This window comes from Ambystoma mexicanum, chromosome 11 (assembly GCF_040938575.1).
Source record: "Ambystoma mexicanum isolate Mex_15411 chromosome 11, UKY_AmexF1_1, whole genome shotgun sequence".
NCBI classification, from domain to species: Eukaryota; Metazoa; Chordata; class Amphibia; order Caudata; family Ambystomatidae; genus Ambystoma; species Ambystoma mexicanum.
The window spans coordinates 829,309,436-829,330,139 of NC_090934.1; the positions used below are offsets into that span (position 1 = coordinate 829,309,436).

The 20,704-nt window shown below is 44.1% G+C and overlaps 1 protein-coding gene across 1 annotated transcript in view; it reads right to left on the bottom strand.

The window, feature by feature from the left end:
- Positions 1-20,704, bottom strand: part of ABCC8 (ATP binding cassette subfamily C member 8) — a 1,583,626-nt gene that overhangs the window by 1,512,840 nt on the left and 50,082 nt on the right. Inside the window, exon 2 of the mRNA XM_069623778.1 lies at positions 6,364-6,387. Within this exon, the coding sequence (XP_069479879.1) occupies positions 6,364-6,387 (24 nt within the window). The remainder of the gene's footprint in view (positions 1-6,363; positions 6,388-20,704) is intronic.

The window sequence follows — 20,704 nt, forward strand, 5'->3', positions numbered from 1 at the left end:
TCTAACATAAAAGTATGCATATAAGGAAATAAGGACTTTTAAAAGTTTATTTGGCTCTAAGGTAACTTCTTCATTTCAAACAAACACTCACATCATTGACACATCTCCGTGTACAGTGTGCATTTCAACCCTGAAGATGGAGACCACTCCGAAATGCATTGGCTTCTGCACTGCATACTGCATTAAAAATAAAAAGAATACACACTCACTGAGGTTTACCCATTGCATCTTGTAAAGTATTATGTTGTTAAATCAAGCCATGGATTATAGTACCTCAAATATTCTGATAGTTTAAATACTTACTGACTGTGAGCATCAGGTTGGGCCAGGGTTTTTCCTTGATCCTTAATGCCGGTTTAATTTGAATTGAAACATAGTCTACATTGAGTGTATGTAAGATCACATGGAAGATCTTTTACAATTCTTTAAGCAGGATGCCAGGTATTAACAGGGACAGCCGTCTGTGTCCATGTATCATAAGGAATACAATACCCCCTTATATTTGTAAAAAGGATACTGCAAGTCACCTCTGAGGCCTGCAACCTTTCATAATAACTTGGCTTTGGCCTATGTAAGGGTGCAGTAGTTGGACTCTGATCATAGTGGTTGGCATAAACGTTCATTATATTATGAAAATGAAAAGAAAAGCATATGTTATCCTAACTTTAAGAGGGGTTTCCCTGACTCAACCAAAATAACGAATGTCACTATCAGGATGTCGAAAGCAAAAAGTCTCAATGTTGAATGTCAGAATCCCAACTCTGTCCTTCACTCTGAGTTAAAACTAAATGAAAAGGAGGTCTTCCTTGCCCTGATGAAGGACTCTCTTCCCCTGAACAGAAAGACAGTTCAAGGCTAATTAGTTTCTTAAAATGGGGGACTGTCTCTCTTCCCCAGTCTTCCTTTGGTTTCTGGTGCAGTCCATCAACTGCTGGGGGATGTCTCCCTGCCCCAGCCTTCTTCATGCTTGCAACACTGTTTAACTTCTTCTCTGTTTCTTCGGGTTTCCCAGACCGTTGGCTTAGCAAGCCTGTTTCCTTTTTCACCAGGCACTATGTCAAATAAGATGAGTTTGGATATGTCTCTAAACTGTGGTGGGTTGCTGGCCTTGGCTTCCTCTGACCAAGTACTGTGATGATGAAGAAAAGTGTCCTGGATGCCGCTCCAAGCTGTGGTGAGTCCCTTGCCCTGGTTGGCAGACCTGGATTCCTCCAATTGTGTAGAGCGGATGAGTGAGTAGATAAGGAAAGTGAGTAGAGTGGGTGAGTGCATAGAAAGAACAAACGCTTGGAGCGGACGAGTGTGCAGGGCATGAATGATGGAATGTGGGAAGTATGTGGGTGGAAAGGTGATATATGTGGATAGAAGGAATTAGATATGTGGATAGAACAAGTGTGGATGGAATGGAGGACGTATGTGGATGGAACGGAGGTCGCATGTGAATGGAACGGAGGACGCATGTGGATGGAACGGGTGACATATGTGCATGGAACGGTTGAAGTATGTGCATGGAACGGGTGAAGTATGTCGATGGAATGGATAAAGCATGTTGGAAGGTACAGGTGAAATATTAGAAGGTACGGGTGAATTATGTGGATGGAGTGCCTAAATCAACTTAGACTACACGGAACGGATTGGAGTACATGGAACAGATTAGAGTGCACAGAACGAATTCGAGAGCATGAAACGGATTGGAGTGCATAGAACGGGTTGGAGTGCGTGGAACGGGGTGGAGTGCGTGGAACTGGTTGGAATGCGTGGAACAGATTGGAGTGCGTGGAACGGACTGGAGTGTATCGTACGGATTGAAGTGCATAAAGCAGACTGGAGTACATGGAACGGAGTGGAGTGCATGGAACAGATTGGAGCGCATAGAATTACGCAACATACATGGAATGATTTGGAGTGCATGCAACATTTGAAAGAGCATGTAAACCATCATATCACATCACCACGCTTACTCTCTTCTTTACACCACCATTCAACTAGAACACAGAGATACTATGACACAATTAGGTATAGCTGTTCTCATACTAATATCCGCCTCATACTCCCCATCACTCTAACTAAACACTGCTGGTTTCACACCCTCCAGCCAGGCGTTCTCCTCAGGCCTAACCCAACCAGAATCGGTCTGGATAAAACCTCCCAGAACTAACACATACTCCTGATCTCTCAACCACCACACCTAACACTAAGACGCAGCTATTACACAAATGCCACACCAGCTGCACACATATGTGGTGCTCACACACACCTTTGACTCTCTCTACTCTCTCTACTGACTTGAACTTCGGTTCCCGAGGGCGTTCAACCTACTAGGGCCTTGAGACTATACCAATGGTACATAAGGTGCTATATGAATGCAAAGTAACATAACATAACATAACAAATATGTACTGCAGTGAAGAAGAGTGGCTTGGATCCCCCTCCAAGTTGTGGTGGGTCCAGGACCCTGATTGGCAGACCTGGTTTCCTCCTTCCTCAGGTCTCCTAGTTTCAAACACATACTTGGTTCACTCGCCAACCAATCTCTGTGCTCCTTAGTAGTGTTCTTAAAGTTCTATTTATGGTCTCTTGATGTTACATACAGACCTGGTTTATTCCCCTGCCAAGTACTGTCTTCCACACAAAGTTCATCAGTCATTTCAAAGTATGGGTCCCTGACCCTTATCTCAGACTCATAATATTACTCAATTGAACCCAATTTGCTCTTGTGGGTTTTCTTATTCTCTCTTCTGTTTATCAAAGGGTTTATTTCTGTATCCCTTCTCAAAGTGCTGTGTGTCTGCTGCACCCTATTCGGTCCCCAAACCACTGTCTTGGACACCAATGTAGCTGCTCACTGGGTCTCTGATGTCTTCCCTGGCTCGCCTGACAACTTGGAGATGTTTTCGGTATGCAGGCGTGACTCTGCAGTATTTCTCTCTCTGTGTTGTAAGTGGCTTGCCTGGACCACACAGTCACGTGGTGTGGCTCCGCTTGCTCTTGGCTCTTCCTTGCCTCTGGTTTCTCGCTCGCTCCACTGCCTCCACGCCAAGGTCCACCACAGCAACCTTCCTTCTGGATTCTACTTCCTCTGTGACGTCTTTTCATTCGGGAAATGTGGTTTCAACCACAGACTGCTCCTGCAGCTCCACATGGGTCTCTGCTCGCCCTCCTCTTTGGTTTTGCTCCCCCTGTGAGGGCTCTGTAGTTGGGAAATGTGGCTCTCGGCCCCTCTTGACAGTCTGCTGGTTGCAAACAGTCCTGGGTTCTCTCTGCCTCCCAAACCAGACGGCTTGCTGGGCCCTCACCCCTCCTTGGAGGCTCTCTCTCCTTATATGGTTTTGCCTCTAGTATTTTGCATTTGTTTGAGCCAATAGAATTTGGTGAAACACTAGACCACTCACTAGTGGGAAGAGGAGCACACTTCATGCCTCTGCTCCTCCTGTTCGTCTCAACACTATATTCTAGAACCTTCTGAAGAGCTACCCAACTCCTTCTTTGGTGGAATGGATTCTTCTTTGTCCTAGTCATAGCATCAGTCTCCCTAAACCAGTCTATTCGACCCTCCCTCGTCTCAGAACTTGATAAGGAGATTTGCTTGTCTATATTACTGAGATACATAGGGATGCCTGGGAAAGAGTAGTTGTGATGAGGGTAGGAAGGTGGGTTAGGATTAGGTGAGTTACAGGGATACTGCATTCTCTTCAAATAGTTGTCCGCTCCAAAGGGGGAATCCCTCCCAATGAGATCCTCCCACTGAGTACCACCCACGGGAGACTATTGGGTAGCGGCCTTACCTCCCTTGCCTCATGATGAAGGGCTATCTGTATGGGAGAAGGAACGACATCCGAAGGTTCGTCACACCATGCTCCTCTATTTTGTCACGGAATTCCTTGGTGACTTGCAATATCCTTCTAACATACAGTATTGGATACTGTATCCCATTTGTAATGCCTTCAAAATAAAACTTCATATACAAAATAAATAAATCAAGCTCATATTTTCCAAATGGTTGGCGTTGCCAGTAATTATCACTTGTTTTCAAATCCACTGCACTGAGCAATGTCTGCTTTTTGGTTGAGACATCTGTATTACTTCTCCAATCTGTTTTCATGACCCAGTACATTGCACAGTTTGTCACACCTCTTCAGCTCTTTAGCTTTCCACACTGGAATTTCAATGGCCAAGAGAGTGAGACAGCAAAGAATAACCCTTAGCCACCAGCTGCAGTCATCATTTACTGATAACATCAACAATGCCCTTCAAGCTTGAACAAGGCAAATAATGATTTGCACCATTAGTGTGACATGGCCATGGACCTGACCTTGCCAAGAGGCTATCGGCACCCCTCAACCTGGGGCATGAGGCCTAGTAGAGTACTTGCCAGAGCCAGTCCTACCCCAGAGGCAGGGTGAGGGATTTGGGGGACCCAGTCCCTAGCCCTTCTATATATGTCTGGCTACATTTAAAAATCGCCACCCCTAATTTCCCAATACCTGCTTTGCAACATATTGGCCAGTGTTCTCTCATTTTTCCCCATAGGACGACCAACATCAGATTATCATGTATTGGAGACCTGACTACATGGCTCACCAGTGGGAGAGGTGGCGGCGAGCGGGAGGGCAGCAGACCAGAGTCAGACTGGCACTTCAGACGTTCCAGCTAACGGAGACACCAACAGTGAAATTGACTTTAATTGTAGTGGGTCACCATTACACAAAGCCAGCTGACCTGTCTGTGAAAAGGGAGTGGAGCTTAAGGCCTGCTTTCTGTGTTTGATTGCCTATAACCTGAATCCTGGGGAAAGGGAAGTCAGTAATTGCGAAGAAGGAAAAGGCGGTGTGGGTTATTCAGGGTGAGGTCAAAAGAGGACACGATGGACCAAGAGACCAGGTGGAGGAAGGGTGGCATGGTGGAGCGGGAGTTAGAATTATAAAAAGCATGTGCAAAGTAAGGTATTTGTTGTTGAGGGAACTTGAGAGTGCATGTAAGGTTAGGAAGTGACACTTGAAGAGGGCGTCGAGGTGTGAATGAGAGTAGTTGGGAAAGGTGACAGGAAGAGTGGGGAGGCTTTGGATGAAGTGTAAAGCAGAGAGAGGAGGGAGACATGGAGAGTAGTACTAGTAGTGGAAAGAGGAAGTCGAGGAGAGTAGTGGGAGTGGAGAATAGTGGGTGAGGAGAGTAGTGGAAGGAGGGAGTAGTGGATAATAGAGCAAAGGGTAGAAGTGAGGCATAGAAAAGAGAACTAGAGAGATGAACACACAAGGGACACAAGGGGGATAGGGGAAGAGAAGGACACATGATGGGAGGAAGAGAAAGGAGGATAGTAGAGGACTGAAAAGGAAAGAGACGGAGAAGATCAGGACGAGGAATACAAGGTCATACAAGAAGAAAGGTCAAGTGAAACCATGGCAGCTGGAAGGCACATATACCACCCGTGGATACCACATTTATTCTTTCCTGGTTGCTGGATAGGACCCAATTTGCAGACCTCAGAGTTTGTCAGCTTGATAAGGTACTCTCCTTTAGGCTATCATGACTAGCCAATCAGACAACAGTCAGTAGGGTTTATTGATCTCTAGTGACCTTTCTGGGGATTAGTGAAGCCTTGGCTAGGGAGGGCAAAACCAACAGGAGACGAGAGAGAGGGGCACAGCCTTTAGTGAAACCCTTCTCAAAGGTTCAAATAAAAACCCATGAACCGTCTCCAAGAGTCTGTGTGTTCTTGAGGCCATCTGTGACAGAAGATATGTATTCTATCAGAGGGACAGAAAATGAATTCAACAAAACCTGAGAAACACACAGCTAACACAAAGGACAATGCCACACATGTGGTGAGTGAAGGATCAATTCCAAAGTGTGTTGCACACAGCCACCTATTAGCCAAAACCATGGCCTGCCAGAAGAAGCATCGGCTGCACTGCCATTACTGTCCGTAGGTGGTTGTATGCTGTCGGTAGATTTACTGAATTTTGAAGAAAATATACAGCATTTTGACATTCAGCGCTTCTGAATGAAAATTGCAGGTGGTACGGGTGTTCTTCGGTGATAAAACTAAGGATGCATTAGGAAAAGTTGCCTTGTTTCTATGCCATGACAACAGCAGTGTGTGAAGAAGGTGTATGTTTTGGTAATTTTCTGTATCACTTTAAGCGGGACTTTGCTATATACATTATGTCACCTGTTCATAAATGTTCAGCAATATGCATTGCGTTCCATGATCTATTAGATTATTAAGAACGTGAGAAAATAAAAACAGGTGGTTTCATGAAGCACAACGTTTCCCTTTGAATACACATACATTGTAGATGGAATAGAAGATAAAAATAGAGCAAAGCATTTTTTTAAAGAAACCATCTTTTGATCAGAACTTACTTTGACGATTTTCCATGCAGAATGCTAGAGAAAGGAGAAAAGCAAAATGTTATCATCTTTGGTATCTTGAAAGATATGCAGCACCGCAAAGGCTTACCCAGCATTTCCATTTTGACTTGCATTGTCCAATTGTATGTTTCATTCTCAGTTATGCTCTATTTTTGATTACCTGGATTTTACGTTACGTTCATTTGTAATATTGATGCATTGTTCAGCTTTAATAGATACACTGTTTCCCAGAAAGCCCCCTCCCATACATTTATTTCTACCCCCCTTCGGTGAGCTACCTAAATGAAAAGCAATTAAACCTCTCCACCCTCCCCACAGAGTGCAGGAGTCACACACGTCACTGCCAGTGTAAAAGGTCAGCTAAATCCAACATGCTCAATTATCTACACCTACAGTTTAGTTATCCAAATGACATCCCAAGATAGGCTCCAGTCTTTAAATCAGCCCCTTGAACTAGGTTTGAATGTCTCTCTCAATGCCCTACCTTTTATTTTGTATTTTTATTGTTTTTAAGTGTATACTGTCATGACCTGAAGTAGAATACAATGAAAACATATGGTTTGATTTAAAGTTGAACAATTGTACAGTTGCTATTTTTCAAAGGATTGGCTGAGTCAAAACAAATGCGAATGGTATACAATAAGGGTTCCCATTACAGGGATGCTCTAAAAGGGAGCAGTTATGGTAGCTGGGATTGAACTTCCCCACTGGTGATCTACATTTTAATTTATAAATGTAATCTGGTGGGACTCGAAATGGGAGAGAACAAAAAAACATAAATAAAGCGTCCATTACAAAGAAGTGCTAAAGTGGTGCCCACGTGATTTCTTCTTTGCTTGCCTTTTTCATAAGGTGGGGCTCATATTGTGCTTGATTCATGTTTAATTTCAGAAGCACTTGGCCATGCCGTTAGAAAGGATCATATATATATATAAATGCCACTCTCAAGTATAATAAGGCTGCTCTGTGCCAAGATATGTGTAGGTAATAGTTATGACTTAGTGTGCCAGAGTGTGCTGTGAAGTAGTCTATGATTTTGTGCAATACAAAGTTGTGTAATTCAAACAAATGTTTGTTCAAGTAATCCAAGACTGCAACTCTCAGAATACATTTATTTATGAAACAGAAAACTAAGGAGTTGAAAATGGTGTCCTTGGGACTTGGCACTCGACAACCCTCTCCTCACCTCCCACTGCACCCCTCTTCTCCCTGTTACTCATTGTGCTGTGCAGAGGAAGGAGTCGGACAAAGGTGCGGCATGATATGAATGCTTCTTTATTAAACAATATGGAAAAAGAGGCCTAACTCTCCCTATTCTAAAGGGTATCCCATACCTAACTAAGGAAAACTCTAGTGCTCATCGTTAAGGTGGTTGTCCAAATGAAAACGTCTTGACCTCTGTCCAAAACTACCTAATTCTAGACCTACCACTATATCCCTCCTCCTTTTCCAGTAGTTAATTGTCTTTGACGCTATCTTTGGCAACCTTTGCCCCAGTAGTAGAACCAACAAAACAAAGTGTTTTGGGAGGCCAGCAGAATGTCTCTCTTCTCATGGTTCACTTGACTCTTGATGTCAATATTTCTTTAAAGTTCTTATTAAGCTTTGTACTTCTCTCAAGGCTTTCTCCAGAGTTGATTTAACTCTTTCTTCTTCACTTTGTTTACTGTAACCCCAAGTAGTTGAGAGAGACTATCCCCAAGGCCTTGGGTGTTTTTGCCAGAATCACTGAGATGAGGGAGATCACTCCTAAGGCTTTGGTAGGCTTTGCACCAATTATTGAGACAAGTGAGATCACTCTTAAGGTGTTTTCCAGATTTTCAACAATTACTGAGGTGAGGGAGATCACTCCTGATGCTTATTCCACTTTGCTTCCATTTCCCACAAGTATTGTGATGAGGGAGATCACTCCCAGGTTTTAGTCTATCTTGATTACTTTTAAAACTATTACTGAGATGAGGGAGACCCATCCCAAAGCTTTCTTCTCCTTGAGTGGTTTTACCACAATTACTGAGATGAGGGAGTTCACTCCCGATGTTTTCATTAGCATGGCAAGAATTACGGAGATGAGGGCAATCACTCCTGACGCTTTAGTCTGTTTTACATCAACTGCTGGGATGAGGGTGATCACTCTCAATGGTTTGATCAGTTTTGCAATAATTACTGAGATGAAGGAGAGCCCTCCTGATGATTTGATCAGTTTTGCAACAGTTACTGAGACGAGTGAGATCCCTCCTGATGCATTTGGTATTCTCCATCAAGCCCCTACCAGGTCTACTGTGGATCCCGTTACCTCTTTCTTCTTGGGGCCACAATGTCCATTCTTCCTGGGACTTTGGGCCTCTTTTCTTCTTGGCCCATTCTCTGTCACATTTTCCTCACTTTTCTTGGCCTTCTTCGGTTCTGCAGGGTCTCTGGGTTACCGGTATCAGCGTTAAGGGACCAATCGGTCCACCTCGCTGAGGTCACCCCAGCACTAGCCAGATCCTCTATTCTGCTTTGGTCAGGCAGCCTTCTAGGTCCTGAGGGTTCCTCCAACTGTCCAGCCATGTCCTCTTGACCGAGGGCTTGCTTCTCCATCTCACGTCTTAGTTGACAGGTTTGAACTTCCTGGGCAGGTGTGTCTTCATGCTGGCTCCCCTCTGGCTTCCCTGGTTCACTTTCAGGCAGTCCATTGTCAATTTGTATGGTCAGTAGCTGGTTCTTCCACTTGCCTGTTTCAATGATGCACCCTTCAGGCCTCCTCAGGGCCACCTCTTCTCAGTATTTTGGAAGTCACATGAACGATTAGTTTGCATAAATCCTGTAATCAATTATTCACAGTATTTTGATAAGACAATGAATTGGGTTTTATAGGAAGAATGGGAGCAGTGTCACAATAACATACAGTTGTACTATCAGTGCCTTTTCTTCCAGACATTAAGGGTTTTGGGGGACTCAAAGGTAAGAGGGTTAGGGAGTTCCGCCATGGAACGGGTGTCACCATGCCCGTGAGGGAGGTCCCTCCCTGTGAGGTCATCACACTTTTTACCTCGCCTAAAGGGAATATCGGGTTGCAGCCTCACCTCCTAGCCTCACAGGGACGAAGTGATGTGATTGCACGATTCGTCACATTGTACCCTACTCTTGCCTATGGACTCCTATTTACTCTTCCAGGGATAAAGTGTCCTATTCACTCTCCTTACTTTCACCATTATCATGCCCCACTCTACAATACCCTTCTCCTATCATCCATCACCTACACTCCTCTCTACCATCCTTAATCTCTCCCAGCACCCGCTCTCTTTCAGTATATCTACTACCCTTACTTTGCTACTTCTGTCTCCCACTCTTTCCTCACTGCTCCCCCTCTCTCACAAGCACTCTCTAACTCACGGATTCATTCTACTAGTACTACTCTCCCTCAAAAATTCCTCACCTGCATTCTGCTCCAACTCTGCCCCCATCTGCCCATTCATGCATGAACCCATTCTGATGTTCCCTCGGGTGCACCTCCACAGGCCCTGACCTCATCCCTGCTATCCACACTCTGCTTTTCACTCTTTCCCCTTGTATAGTGTGGCTCTCCTGCTTCTAACCTGGTCCCTCATTGGGGGCTGTTCTCACCTGAATCTAATGGCACATCTGTGCCTATCTTTTCCCCACAGGCTGAGCTACAGAGCTCAAAAACCTTTAAACAAATCTCAAAGCCCCTCCTCCTCTACCCCCCTGATTTTGAAAACAGTCTGGAACGGCGGATCTGAGCTCTCCTTAGAATGTTGTTGGTCTTAGAGGCCATTCCCAGTTTGCTGTGTGAATCGTTTGCTTTTCTAAAGCTTTTCGGGTGGTATCTACATTATACTGGTACAAAATCCCTTTGAGTTGTGGTGTTTCAGACTCCATACTCATTTAGTTCAGGTACAGGTTTTCTTAGTTGCTCAGATGCATCCTGGGAGTAGTAGTCCTAAAAAATAAACTAAAAGCACGAACCATAAAAGTTGCTGGGAGGCATTTCTTAACACAGGGTGGCACCATTAAGAACATGCATGGCACAGGAGGGTGTCTCAGAGACTCAGATTCCCATTCTCCCATAGCGAAGCACTGTACAGGATGTGGGTAGCCAGCATTTGGCTGGTATCTTTTTTTTGTTTGCATCTCTATTGATTTTCCATATTAAACATAGTAATACATAATAACATTAAAAAATTCAAAAGAAAAAACCAAGAACAAAACCAACCTCCTCATCTAACCCATCCTCCCCCACCTAGTCACAGCATCCCGTAAACTGAAAATGTTAATCCAATGCAGCTTTTAAACCATATCCAATAGTTTCAACCTTTGACAGCATAATGGAGCTCTATAATCATCTTTCAAATATGACAAAATCAGTCCCCATGTGCAGTGAAAACCGACAGAATCCTGTTGGATATTGTAAGACATCAATTCCAATGCAGCAAACTCCCACCATTTCTCTAGCCACTCATGAACCCTAGCCACCAACGCACCTTTCCACTTCTGGGCCATCAGCAACAGAGCTGTAATAGTTATAATTGCCAGTGATTTTTTCCGTGGTTTATCTGACGGGTTTGACTCCGGCTCGCAAATACCTAGTAAACACGTCTTTGGGAGCTTGATTTGCGATCCTCGATAAATGAGTTTGATAGCATCTTGACTACCCTCCCAATGATACCTTAGCATGGGGCAACTCCACCAAATGTGCAACCAATCCCCTGTCTCTCCACATCCCCTCCATCACCCAATCCATGTGTGAGGATATATAGAGCGCAGCTTTGCTGTGGTTTAATGCCATCGCATCATGAGTCCTTATTTGGATTCCATGTGCAAGTTTAGGAATGTTCCTCCAGAGTTCCTCCTATTGGCCCCTAGATACTGTTTGACCACAGCCTGGTGCCATTTTGTCATGTAGGACCAGACCTCTTTTGGTTTCCCTTGTAGGAAGACTTTATAGAGAGCTGGTATCAGTCGCTTAGATCCAGCATGGGATATAAGGGAGGCCTCAAAGGGCTCAAGTGTTTGAAGTGCATCCTGTTTAATGACAGGGCTAGGAGCCCATTGATGAAGCTGGTAATAAAGAAGTTGTTCTTTTGCAGATACATGAAATACCTGCTGACAATTGTTGAAAGATCTAATTTCTCCCTCCGCCTTCAAAAATGTCACATTCTAATACATCGTGCTGCTTTCCACCGAGAAATAACTGCAGGATCTATTAACAGGTTAAATTGGGGATTTCCAAATACTGGGGTAAAAGGTGATTGGAATGACGTCATACCATACCTCCTTGCCAGGGAGTCCCAACCCACCCCAACAAGTTTATTAATTTGTCTTTCATACATGTTCTTCGGGCAGGCGGCTTTCGGAAGCCAAAGTACATTGTGCAATGGCTGGGCAATCACAGCTCGGCCCATCCCGGTCATGATTTTCCCTTCACTCCTCCCAAACCACTCCTTAATAAACCTAATCTGGACTAGTTCATAATAAGCTTTAACATCTGCACAAGCCAGTCCCCCTCTAGGGGCCATAAATACTTCACGAGCGACCATCAGTGTCTTTCATTTGCATATGAAATGCAACAATTCCCCCTGCAGGTTATCACAGAATTGAGCAGGTATTGGAACTGGGAGGCTCTAAAATCAAATAAAACCCTAGGCAGTATGACCATCCTGATGGTTGCTACTCTACCCAAACAGGAGATCAAAAGTAGGGACCATTTAGAGAGATCTTCCTTTATCGTACGTATTAAAATCAGAAAGTTATCGTCATAGAGGCCCTAATTGTACTTGTTAATTTCACCCCTGAATAGCTCATTCCTCCAGATGACCACTATAAGAGTTATGTTGGACCGGTCGAGCCGCATCAGCCTGCATCGTCAAGTTAAGAATTTCTGATTTTTCTAGGTTTACCTTAAGACCTGCTAGTTTCAAAAACCCAGCAAGTTCCCTCCTTACTGCAATCAGTTAGCGTCAACAGCATATCGTCCGCAAAGGCGGCAACCTTATGTTCCTTAACTCCAAAGGGTGTTCCCTAAATGCCTTTTACTTGTTTAAGCCATAACAAAAAGGGTTCAAGACAGAGTGCAAACAAAAAAGGAGACAACGGACACCTTTGCTAAGTGCCTCTTTGAAGATCAACCTTATCTGACAAGCCCTCATATATTTTGCAATCTAATTGAAGGGGAAACCTAATTTGCCTGTACCATTTGTCTGAAGTGATCACCAAACCCCATACATTTGAGAAGTTTAAACAACAAGGATCACTAATGTCTTGGGTAAGAACCTTGAATTATACTGCGCTTGGTAGAATGCCTCCCATGGGCCCTTCATGCCCTACCAGAGAAGGAACCCTCCTGTATCCATGGATCAGAAACATAAGAAACATCATTTAGTGCAGACATCTTAAAAGTAGGCTGTCCTCTCTTCACAGTGTGTCTGCGACATACCCTCTCCCCCACATAAAGACCAATAATATGCAACAATAAAAGAAAAGAAATACCAAACTGTAGGGATCTGGTCATCTTACCAAAATGGGCTTCCAAGAGAACTAAGACTCAGATAGACCATAAGAATCCCGCTGGCGAGAAGGGCATTCCATAGCCCTAACTGTAGATTCACATGATGCCAATCACCCACCTCCAACCTGGCTCTGCATCTCCTACCCTTTCCCTATAAGAGGCACTCAGTTGCCCCAACCCATCTGTAAAACCATCCCCACAGTCACACCCTGCTAGGCATGATCCTTTACCCATCCACTTCCCTGAGTCTCTGCAAATGGAAGATTGAAAAAATCAATTAGAGGGGCATGGAGGGGCTCTCCTTCTTTTGCTGGCTTCCACTCTAGACCATGCCCAACTCCAAGGCTTTAATAATGCAGGATCATCACTTTCATGTATCGACTCATTCTCCACCCCATCTAGGTCAAGGCACAGTAAGTTTGCACCTTCCTGTAGGGTCCTGATGCAGCTCTGGGCTCCTTCCTAAACAAATAGGATACCAAACAGAAATGTCTGTTATTTAATGGCGCATTTCCTAAGCTCTGTCAGCACAAGATTCATTTTTCACTGTTTTTGGGGGTTGCTTGCAGCCAGATCTTGAAACAATGGTTTTATGTTGTTTCCCTGCAGGCCTATATGATTGAATCCCAGTTCACCGGGACAGATCACAGGGCTTCAGGGAAACAACATTTCCCATCGCGCGCCCACTCTCCCCTAATCACCTACGATTGTGAAATAATTGGATCTATTTCCCATTCTCTCTAATAGGTTCTCCTTTCAGTGCTGCCATTAAAATGTTCTGTTTTTGCGAATATAACGAAAGAGCCACCAATACATGTCTTGGTCTAGCATTTGGGCCAAGCTTCTTTCGGCCAGTGCGGTGTACCCTGTCCATGCAAATCTCCTCCAGGCTGATGTCACCCAGGATTTCACCAAAAAAAGACTGAACTGTAGATTTCAGGTCCATGACGACAATATCGTCAGGGAAATTACAAATTTGTATATTGTACCATCGGCAGCGATTCTCAAGGTCCTCCGCCTGGATCTCCGAATTACAAGAGAATCTATGCAAATGCTCCAAAAGTTAACTATTAACTATAGAGGGGCTCAGAGTTGCAGAGTGGTAGTGTGCTGTCAAGTGGTTATAATGACCCACACCTGAGCGGGACCTTTAAACTTTTAAAATCCCTTCAGTTGCGGGCATTTGTAAGAAGTAGTACGAGGAAGAAGCAGTGCAAGTAGCAGAAACAGGAGGAAGAAGTAGGCCAGTGAACTGCCGCTGTGTTGGAAGCAGGACACCTTGTCAATGAAGTGGCATAGGTTGGGAAACCTGTAGCTAGTAGCGACAGTGCACTGGGAAGCGGTACAAAAACTGGCTATCCTGATGGAGACAGAAGCACTCCTGGTTCTGAGTACAGCTCTGATGTGTGGCGTTCACCAGAGTGCGAGCGGAGCCAAGAGAGCTCCAAATACAGGAAGTGCGACCAATAGAAACAATACCCAAGCTGCCAGATGCCTGTGCCAACCCAACAAAGGAATAACACAAAGCAGCGGGTCACAGCAAGACGCACAGAAAGACCATTGAGTTGACCTGTGTCTGGTAAACCCGGGGCGCCCTGAAACAGACCGCTGGCTTCAAACAAAGCTTTTGAATACTGAACTATTGAAATAAAACAATTTGGGCTCAACTCTTATTTTGAGAGAGATCGAGTTAAAGAATATTGTAACCACCATTGTCAAAGCCGAAAGGGGACAATATTTAACCAAATTATAAATGAAAATTGTATCAATATTTGCCTAAGACAAATGAGAAGCATATTCAAACAACGTGAATGGGATTTACAAAAAGGAAGATCCCTTGTAAAAGAAGATTATGATCAACGTTGCCTAAGCCAAAGAAAGGCAATTATAGGAAAAGGAATACCACTTCCCTAATAAGGGATACTTGGATGGAAAGCAAGGATGGCAGGAGGAAAACCCTCCCTATGTGAATCATAAAGAGGAAGGGAAATGTAACCTGCATTGCCTATGTCAAATGAATCAATGTAAAAGACATTGGGCCTCATTACGAGTGTGGTGGTAAGGGGTTAATGGCACCGGTAAGGATGCCGGTGCCGTTAACCCCTTACCACAGCATTACGAGGTCCCTTAGCGGGTCCCACTAAGGACGGCTGATTTTACCAGCCGCCTTTAGCGGGAGTCGCTAAGGGACCAGGGAGCTAATAAGGGGCCTGTTATTAATGGGCCCATTATAAGCTCCCTCCTCATTCCTATTGAGCCCTATGGGGGCTCGAATGGGAATGGGGATGGGTATTTTGAATGGGGACTTACCAGGTCCTCCAAGGTTGGAATGACCCGGTAAGGCCCCATTCAAGGAACCCGGACACAAGTTTGGAGACAGCCATGGCGCTAATAGCACCATGGCTACCTCCAAACTCATAATGACCCCCATTGTCAATGTGTGCTGTATCCTTATGAAAGAAGTTATAAATGCGTTGTTGTTGTTGAAAGTCAAAAGACTTATGCAAGAAGAAGTTTTTGATTTACTTTCCCCATTGAGGTTTTAAAGTGTGGAAAGTACGAAGCAAACCTCACCACAGAGTACTAGTATTAGTAGTAGGAGGTTTATCCTGGCAGGCGAGTATCCCTGGAAAGGGACAATTAGTGTTAGTCCTTGCAGGTGAGTGGACCAGGAAGAAGATCATTGAAATACTTTATTGTGGTAGATGGTTGTGGTGGAACGAAAGTAGCAAGCCTACTAATATGTTAGGATGAACTGTTGCAAAACCATCCTGACAAAACATTATAGTTTATGAAGAAGAAATGTGAAATTGTTTGTTTTTCAAAGAAAAGGAATTACTTGGAAGAGAGAAGACAATGGGCCTCATCACGAGTTGGGCGGTAACGCTGGTGCTATTAGCGCCGGCACTAATAGCCCTACCGCCAAATCCCCTGGCACTATTAGCGCCGGATCATGGGTTTGGCGGAAGGTTTAGTGCCCATTCCCCATTGGGCCCATTCGGGAATTCCTCATTCCCCATTGGGCCCAGTTGGGAAAATCCGCACTATTACCGCCAGTGGATTTCCCGCCGGCAGTAATAGCGCCGAAAATCGTCAAATTTGCTGCAGATTTCCCCCCAGCTCAGAGCTGGGGGGAAATCCGCCAAAGCCATGATGTGGCGTACTCTTAAATGCGGCAGTAATAGCGCTACTGCCACATTTAAGGGTTACCGCCACACTCGTGATGAGGCCCAATGTCTTTTTGGTTGTCAAGAAAAAGTTAATGAAATCTTTGACTATTGTACTGAGGAGTGAAGAAACCTGTTTAAAAAAAAACTACATTCTAATTGCCAATTGAAGGATTTATGGAGTGAAAATAACTTTGAATTGTAATTGGAGCAGAACTAGGTTATTTAAAATAACTTTCTTGATTTGAACTTTGATTTGAAATATCCTGAATTCATCCTGGGGAAGGGAATTTGACCTTTGTTAGAAGGATATATGCTTATAAAATTTCTATTTGTATATGACTGTTATTTTATTGAGTTTACACGGCCATATGATACCTGTATGATTGTGTTGTATGTATAAGTGTGAGGGACCGATACCTTTTTAAAGCATTTTCCTTTAGTCTTAGTTTAACAGGTAGGGAAATCCTCGTTAGGTTAGGTAAAGTGGCATTTTCTCACCCTTATCATTTAATGAAATGGCAACTTGTGAGAAAACTCTATCTAATTGTCTGTCTCACATTTCTGACCCCTCAAACAAAGCAGGGTAATATATTAAGTTTGAAGAGTCAAGGAATAAACCCACCTCCACTGGGAAAGGAGCGGAACAGCCCTGCCAGACACCTCAAAGCATCAGCAAGCCCACCCTGACATGTTTATCTCTTTTAATGGCCAGGGAAACCCATTTGTCACCTTTTCCAGAAGTAAAAAACTTAGAACATCTTCCAGATTCCTCATAGCCAAAGGAAAGACAGCAAGGGGAGCTAAAGAACCCATGGCTCAATGCATGTTTTGAACTCTTATCTTGCATAGATTCTGAACCGCGGGTCTAAGCTGCCGCCTCAAGATGATGGCCAGGCCACTTGCCCCCTACCCAGGAGGGGGGCAGCAGTACTCAGAAGGAACTTCACTTAGAGAGCTTCACCTGATGCTCCCACGCCGGTCCAAGAGACTAACACAACCGCGCCCACTCGATCCTAGTACTCGCTGTCAGACACCAGTGCATACAACGCTATCAGCTCCGGTGTTGAAGGAGGAAAAATCCCTGCCTCTACTTCCGCAGTGTCTCCATCAAGTGTGAACACACAGTGCAACAAAGGCTGCTGGCCTCCTCGCTCCACTCTGTCAAGAGAAGCAGGTTACCCTCTTCCATGCTGGTGGCATAAGGGGTCCATCATGTGACTACCATCAGAATGGGAACGCCATGAAGGAATACTTCAAATGGGCCTACAGGAGGAACTCAGCAGGCTGCGTCTGTGCCATTCTGGGTGCCATCTTGGAAACTTGGCCTGGCATCTTAACAGTAGCGCAGTACAGTGAGTTGCAGTCTGTGAATCAGTCTGTGCATCCATCTGGATTAGTCCTTGGCCAGGTATTAAGGTAGAGGCAGGTATATAGGTAGAGAAGATCCTAATTCCTGCCTGCAACTCTGCCTCATGTAGGCTTGCAGACCCTTGTCTCCAGCCTTACCTCTTGGTTTGAATACTCATCAGTTTTTCTCCTTACTTTTAGGAAACCCCAGAGTGATGTTGAGGAATACCAGAGAATTGTATAGGGAGTTACTGAGAGACATCAACGAAGACCATGTGACTGAACCAGCACCAGAGCACCATGCTCCACGCAATGCAGAGAAAATATGAGGAGCTGCCACAGCCCCACAGAGAGCAGAGCACAGTTACACAACTAATTGAGGGAGAGAAACAGCAACTGTAACTGCACACTAGAGAAGCACAGAAACACGCATAGTGAGCATGCAAGAGTTCACCAGCCCAACCGAACAATCAGATAAAGGTCCCATAGACAACCAGGGACAGAGTAGGGGAAAAGAGACCCCTTACCCCAAACTCACCAAAACAGTCCCTGGGAATCAGCCCCTGCCATGACCTGTGACACTGACATCTCAATGCTGCCATGCTGTACACAGCAAGACCATGTAGAGACAGTGGTAAGGGATTAGCCCCCATTTGATGACTTTTTCCTACACATGCACTCCCCGGGGAAAGAAAAGCACGGATTAGGACAATCCTCACAGGGGAGTGATATTTAAACCAGGACAGGAACCAAGAAGTGTGGATTTTTCAAGTGAGATAAAAGGTGGATAATGACCAAGAGACCAACAGGATGAAGAAAGGAGCAGTGGCTTTTGGAGAAGATTGTGGGAACAGGTTTGGTATTGGCTTAGCAACTAAAGGGGAGCATGCATGTTTTTCTGGCAAGTGAGTAGATTAAATAATTGTAAGGAGTGAATGATACTGGGTGAAAGGTGTGTTTTTGAATAGTAGTGTGAGGAGGATAGTAGTAGTGGTTTATGGATAGTTGTAGTGATAGGAGGAGAGTAATAGTGGTATGAAAAGGGTAGAGAAAAAGGAGAAGTAGTGAAATGAGTGGAAGCAGTATCCCCTGAAAAATTGAGATATGGGCAGAATAAAAGAAGTCCAGTGGCCCAGGGGCTTGCAGAATTACATGATTGCAGATTTGTAGGAAATACCGACAGTACATAGTTGGAAACTGATTTTGTTGAATTTTAATATTTACCACACAAAGCATTTGATGAAGAAAAATGTAGAAATCTCCCAACCATATAAATATGGATGGGTGTGCATATCATGTGAGTAATGACCCTGAAAAGGAATAAGTGGCAGGAATCGGAAATGTGTGGGTCAAATGTGGAAATATCCTATTAATTGTGCATGAGGATAGTGTGAGGGGTCAGAAATGTAAGGTGGATGACTTTGTGAAGGTTTTTCAAAAGATGACATTTTATTAACTCAAATATTAACCCAAAAGGTTGGATAAACACCTCACTATCCCTACCCTGATGAGGATTTCCCTGCCTAAAATAAACTAAAGGAAGCACTCTAACAAAAGGTTTCTGTCCCTCACACCTATGTATACAACAACTCAATAAGGTAATACATGAAAAATCAAAAGCAACAATTATAACAGTTAAGCTCACAGTACGATAAATGTTTCTCTTTAAAATATGGGTGAATTCCCCTTCCCCAGATTGAAAAAGGGTTCTGTTCAGCACTTCCTAAAGAATAAGGAAATCTTGTCTTGTAACAAAGTTCCAATGCAGGTCTTTTGATTCCAACTTGGCAACAAAAGTTCCAACACTACCGAATTGTTCAACAAGGTTTCTTTCTCTTTCACTTGTGATATTCAGAACTCAAACGGTCTTCTTTGCATGAACCAAGAATGTGTCCTTAGTTCATCAGGATCAACATAAATTGTCTTTGTCAGGATGCTTCTGAAACAACATATTTGTTTTGAAACTGATAAACACTTCTACAGCAGTGTATACAACACTTGCTACAGCAATGAAAGTGTGTCAGGATGATTGGTACTATTTCACCAAAACATATTAGTGGTTCTACCACTTCTTCTTTGTGACTTGTCAATACCACTTCACAGTGCTTCATCAACTTGCACCTAGTTTAATTCCATGACAGATCTACTACTTCAATGTTTTCTGTTCTGGTGTACTCTCCTGCCAGAACAGAATAAAGTTTCACAACAGCCTCTGACCTGGTGTACTCTCCCGCCAGGCCAGAAAAACAACAAACTACAACTACTTCTGTGGCAAAGATCAGCTTACAAAAACTCAGCAATGTCTCTTGCTTCACAACACCACATTTAACAATGTACTCAGGGAAAACAAGATTCACATTGGTGCTATTTATTATACACGTGTGATTTCCACACACTCTGCAAGTTATGCTCCAATCCTTCCTAATATCCTTTACCGGAAGGGCAGGCTTCATGCCACTCTTGTTTCCCCACTTTTTCATTAACCAAATACTGACATTAATTCTGTCTTACTCTGACTCTTGTTTGGCTTTGGCAATGTGGGTTTACATCAGTTCCTTTTATGAACTGCTTCAAAAATGGGCAATGTATTTTACAAACATTTAGTTTCTCATTTGCCTCTCTTGACTTTGATATTGGTTGTTATTTTTAATTTGCCTTGTTATAACTCGGTTTTGGCTTTGGCAATGGTAGTTTTTTATGGGTTCTTGAATTATTGCCCCATCTTGTTGCTGGCTTTCAAATTGACCCAGATGCATGTAATCAAACCCCTTTGGTCTGATAATCAAGCTCTTATCAGTTAGTCAGTTTGGTTTACAAAATACTGATATGTCTGCTTCCAGTTAGTTCAGTATTCAAAAGTACTTTCCTTCTTGTATTTCCCTCTACGCGTGTTGTTTCTTATTTTATAATACCTGGGATGAGCAAGTGGGCAGTTACGGAGCACTCTCGGGTCACAATATCTTAGTGAACTCACCAGGTCGGGCGTGCATGTCCGTTCGTCTTGCTGCTTCCAGGTTCTCTGCCTCAGCTACTTCTTGCAGTCTGACAACTGGCTGCTTGCAGTCTTCTGCGGTCCACGCTTCTCGTACACAGATCTTTCTCTGATCCAAAGGCTGTACGGTGCTCGCCTGCCAGTGGAGACAGCCTTACTGTGCTTCCTTTGTGGAGCCTCTGCAAATCAGGTCTCCAGGGGGAAAGCTTCCATCTCTGATGCTTCACGCTGTGCTTCAATTAAGGCTTCTGGAGGCAAAGAGCCTCCCAGCGCCGGCAGCTGCTCAACACTTGACAGTGGTCCTGGTGTTTTCGT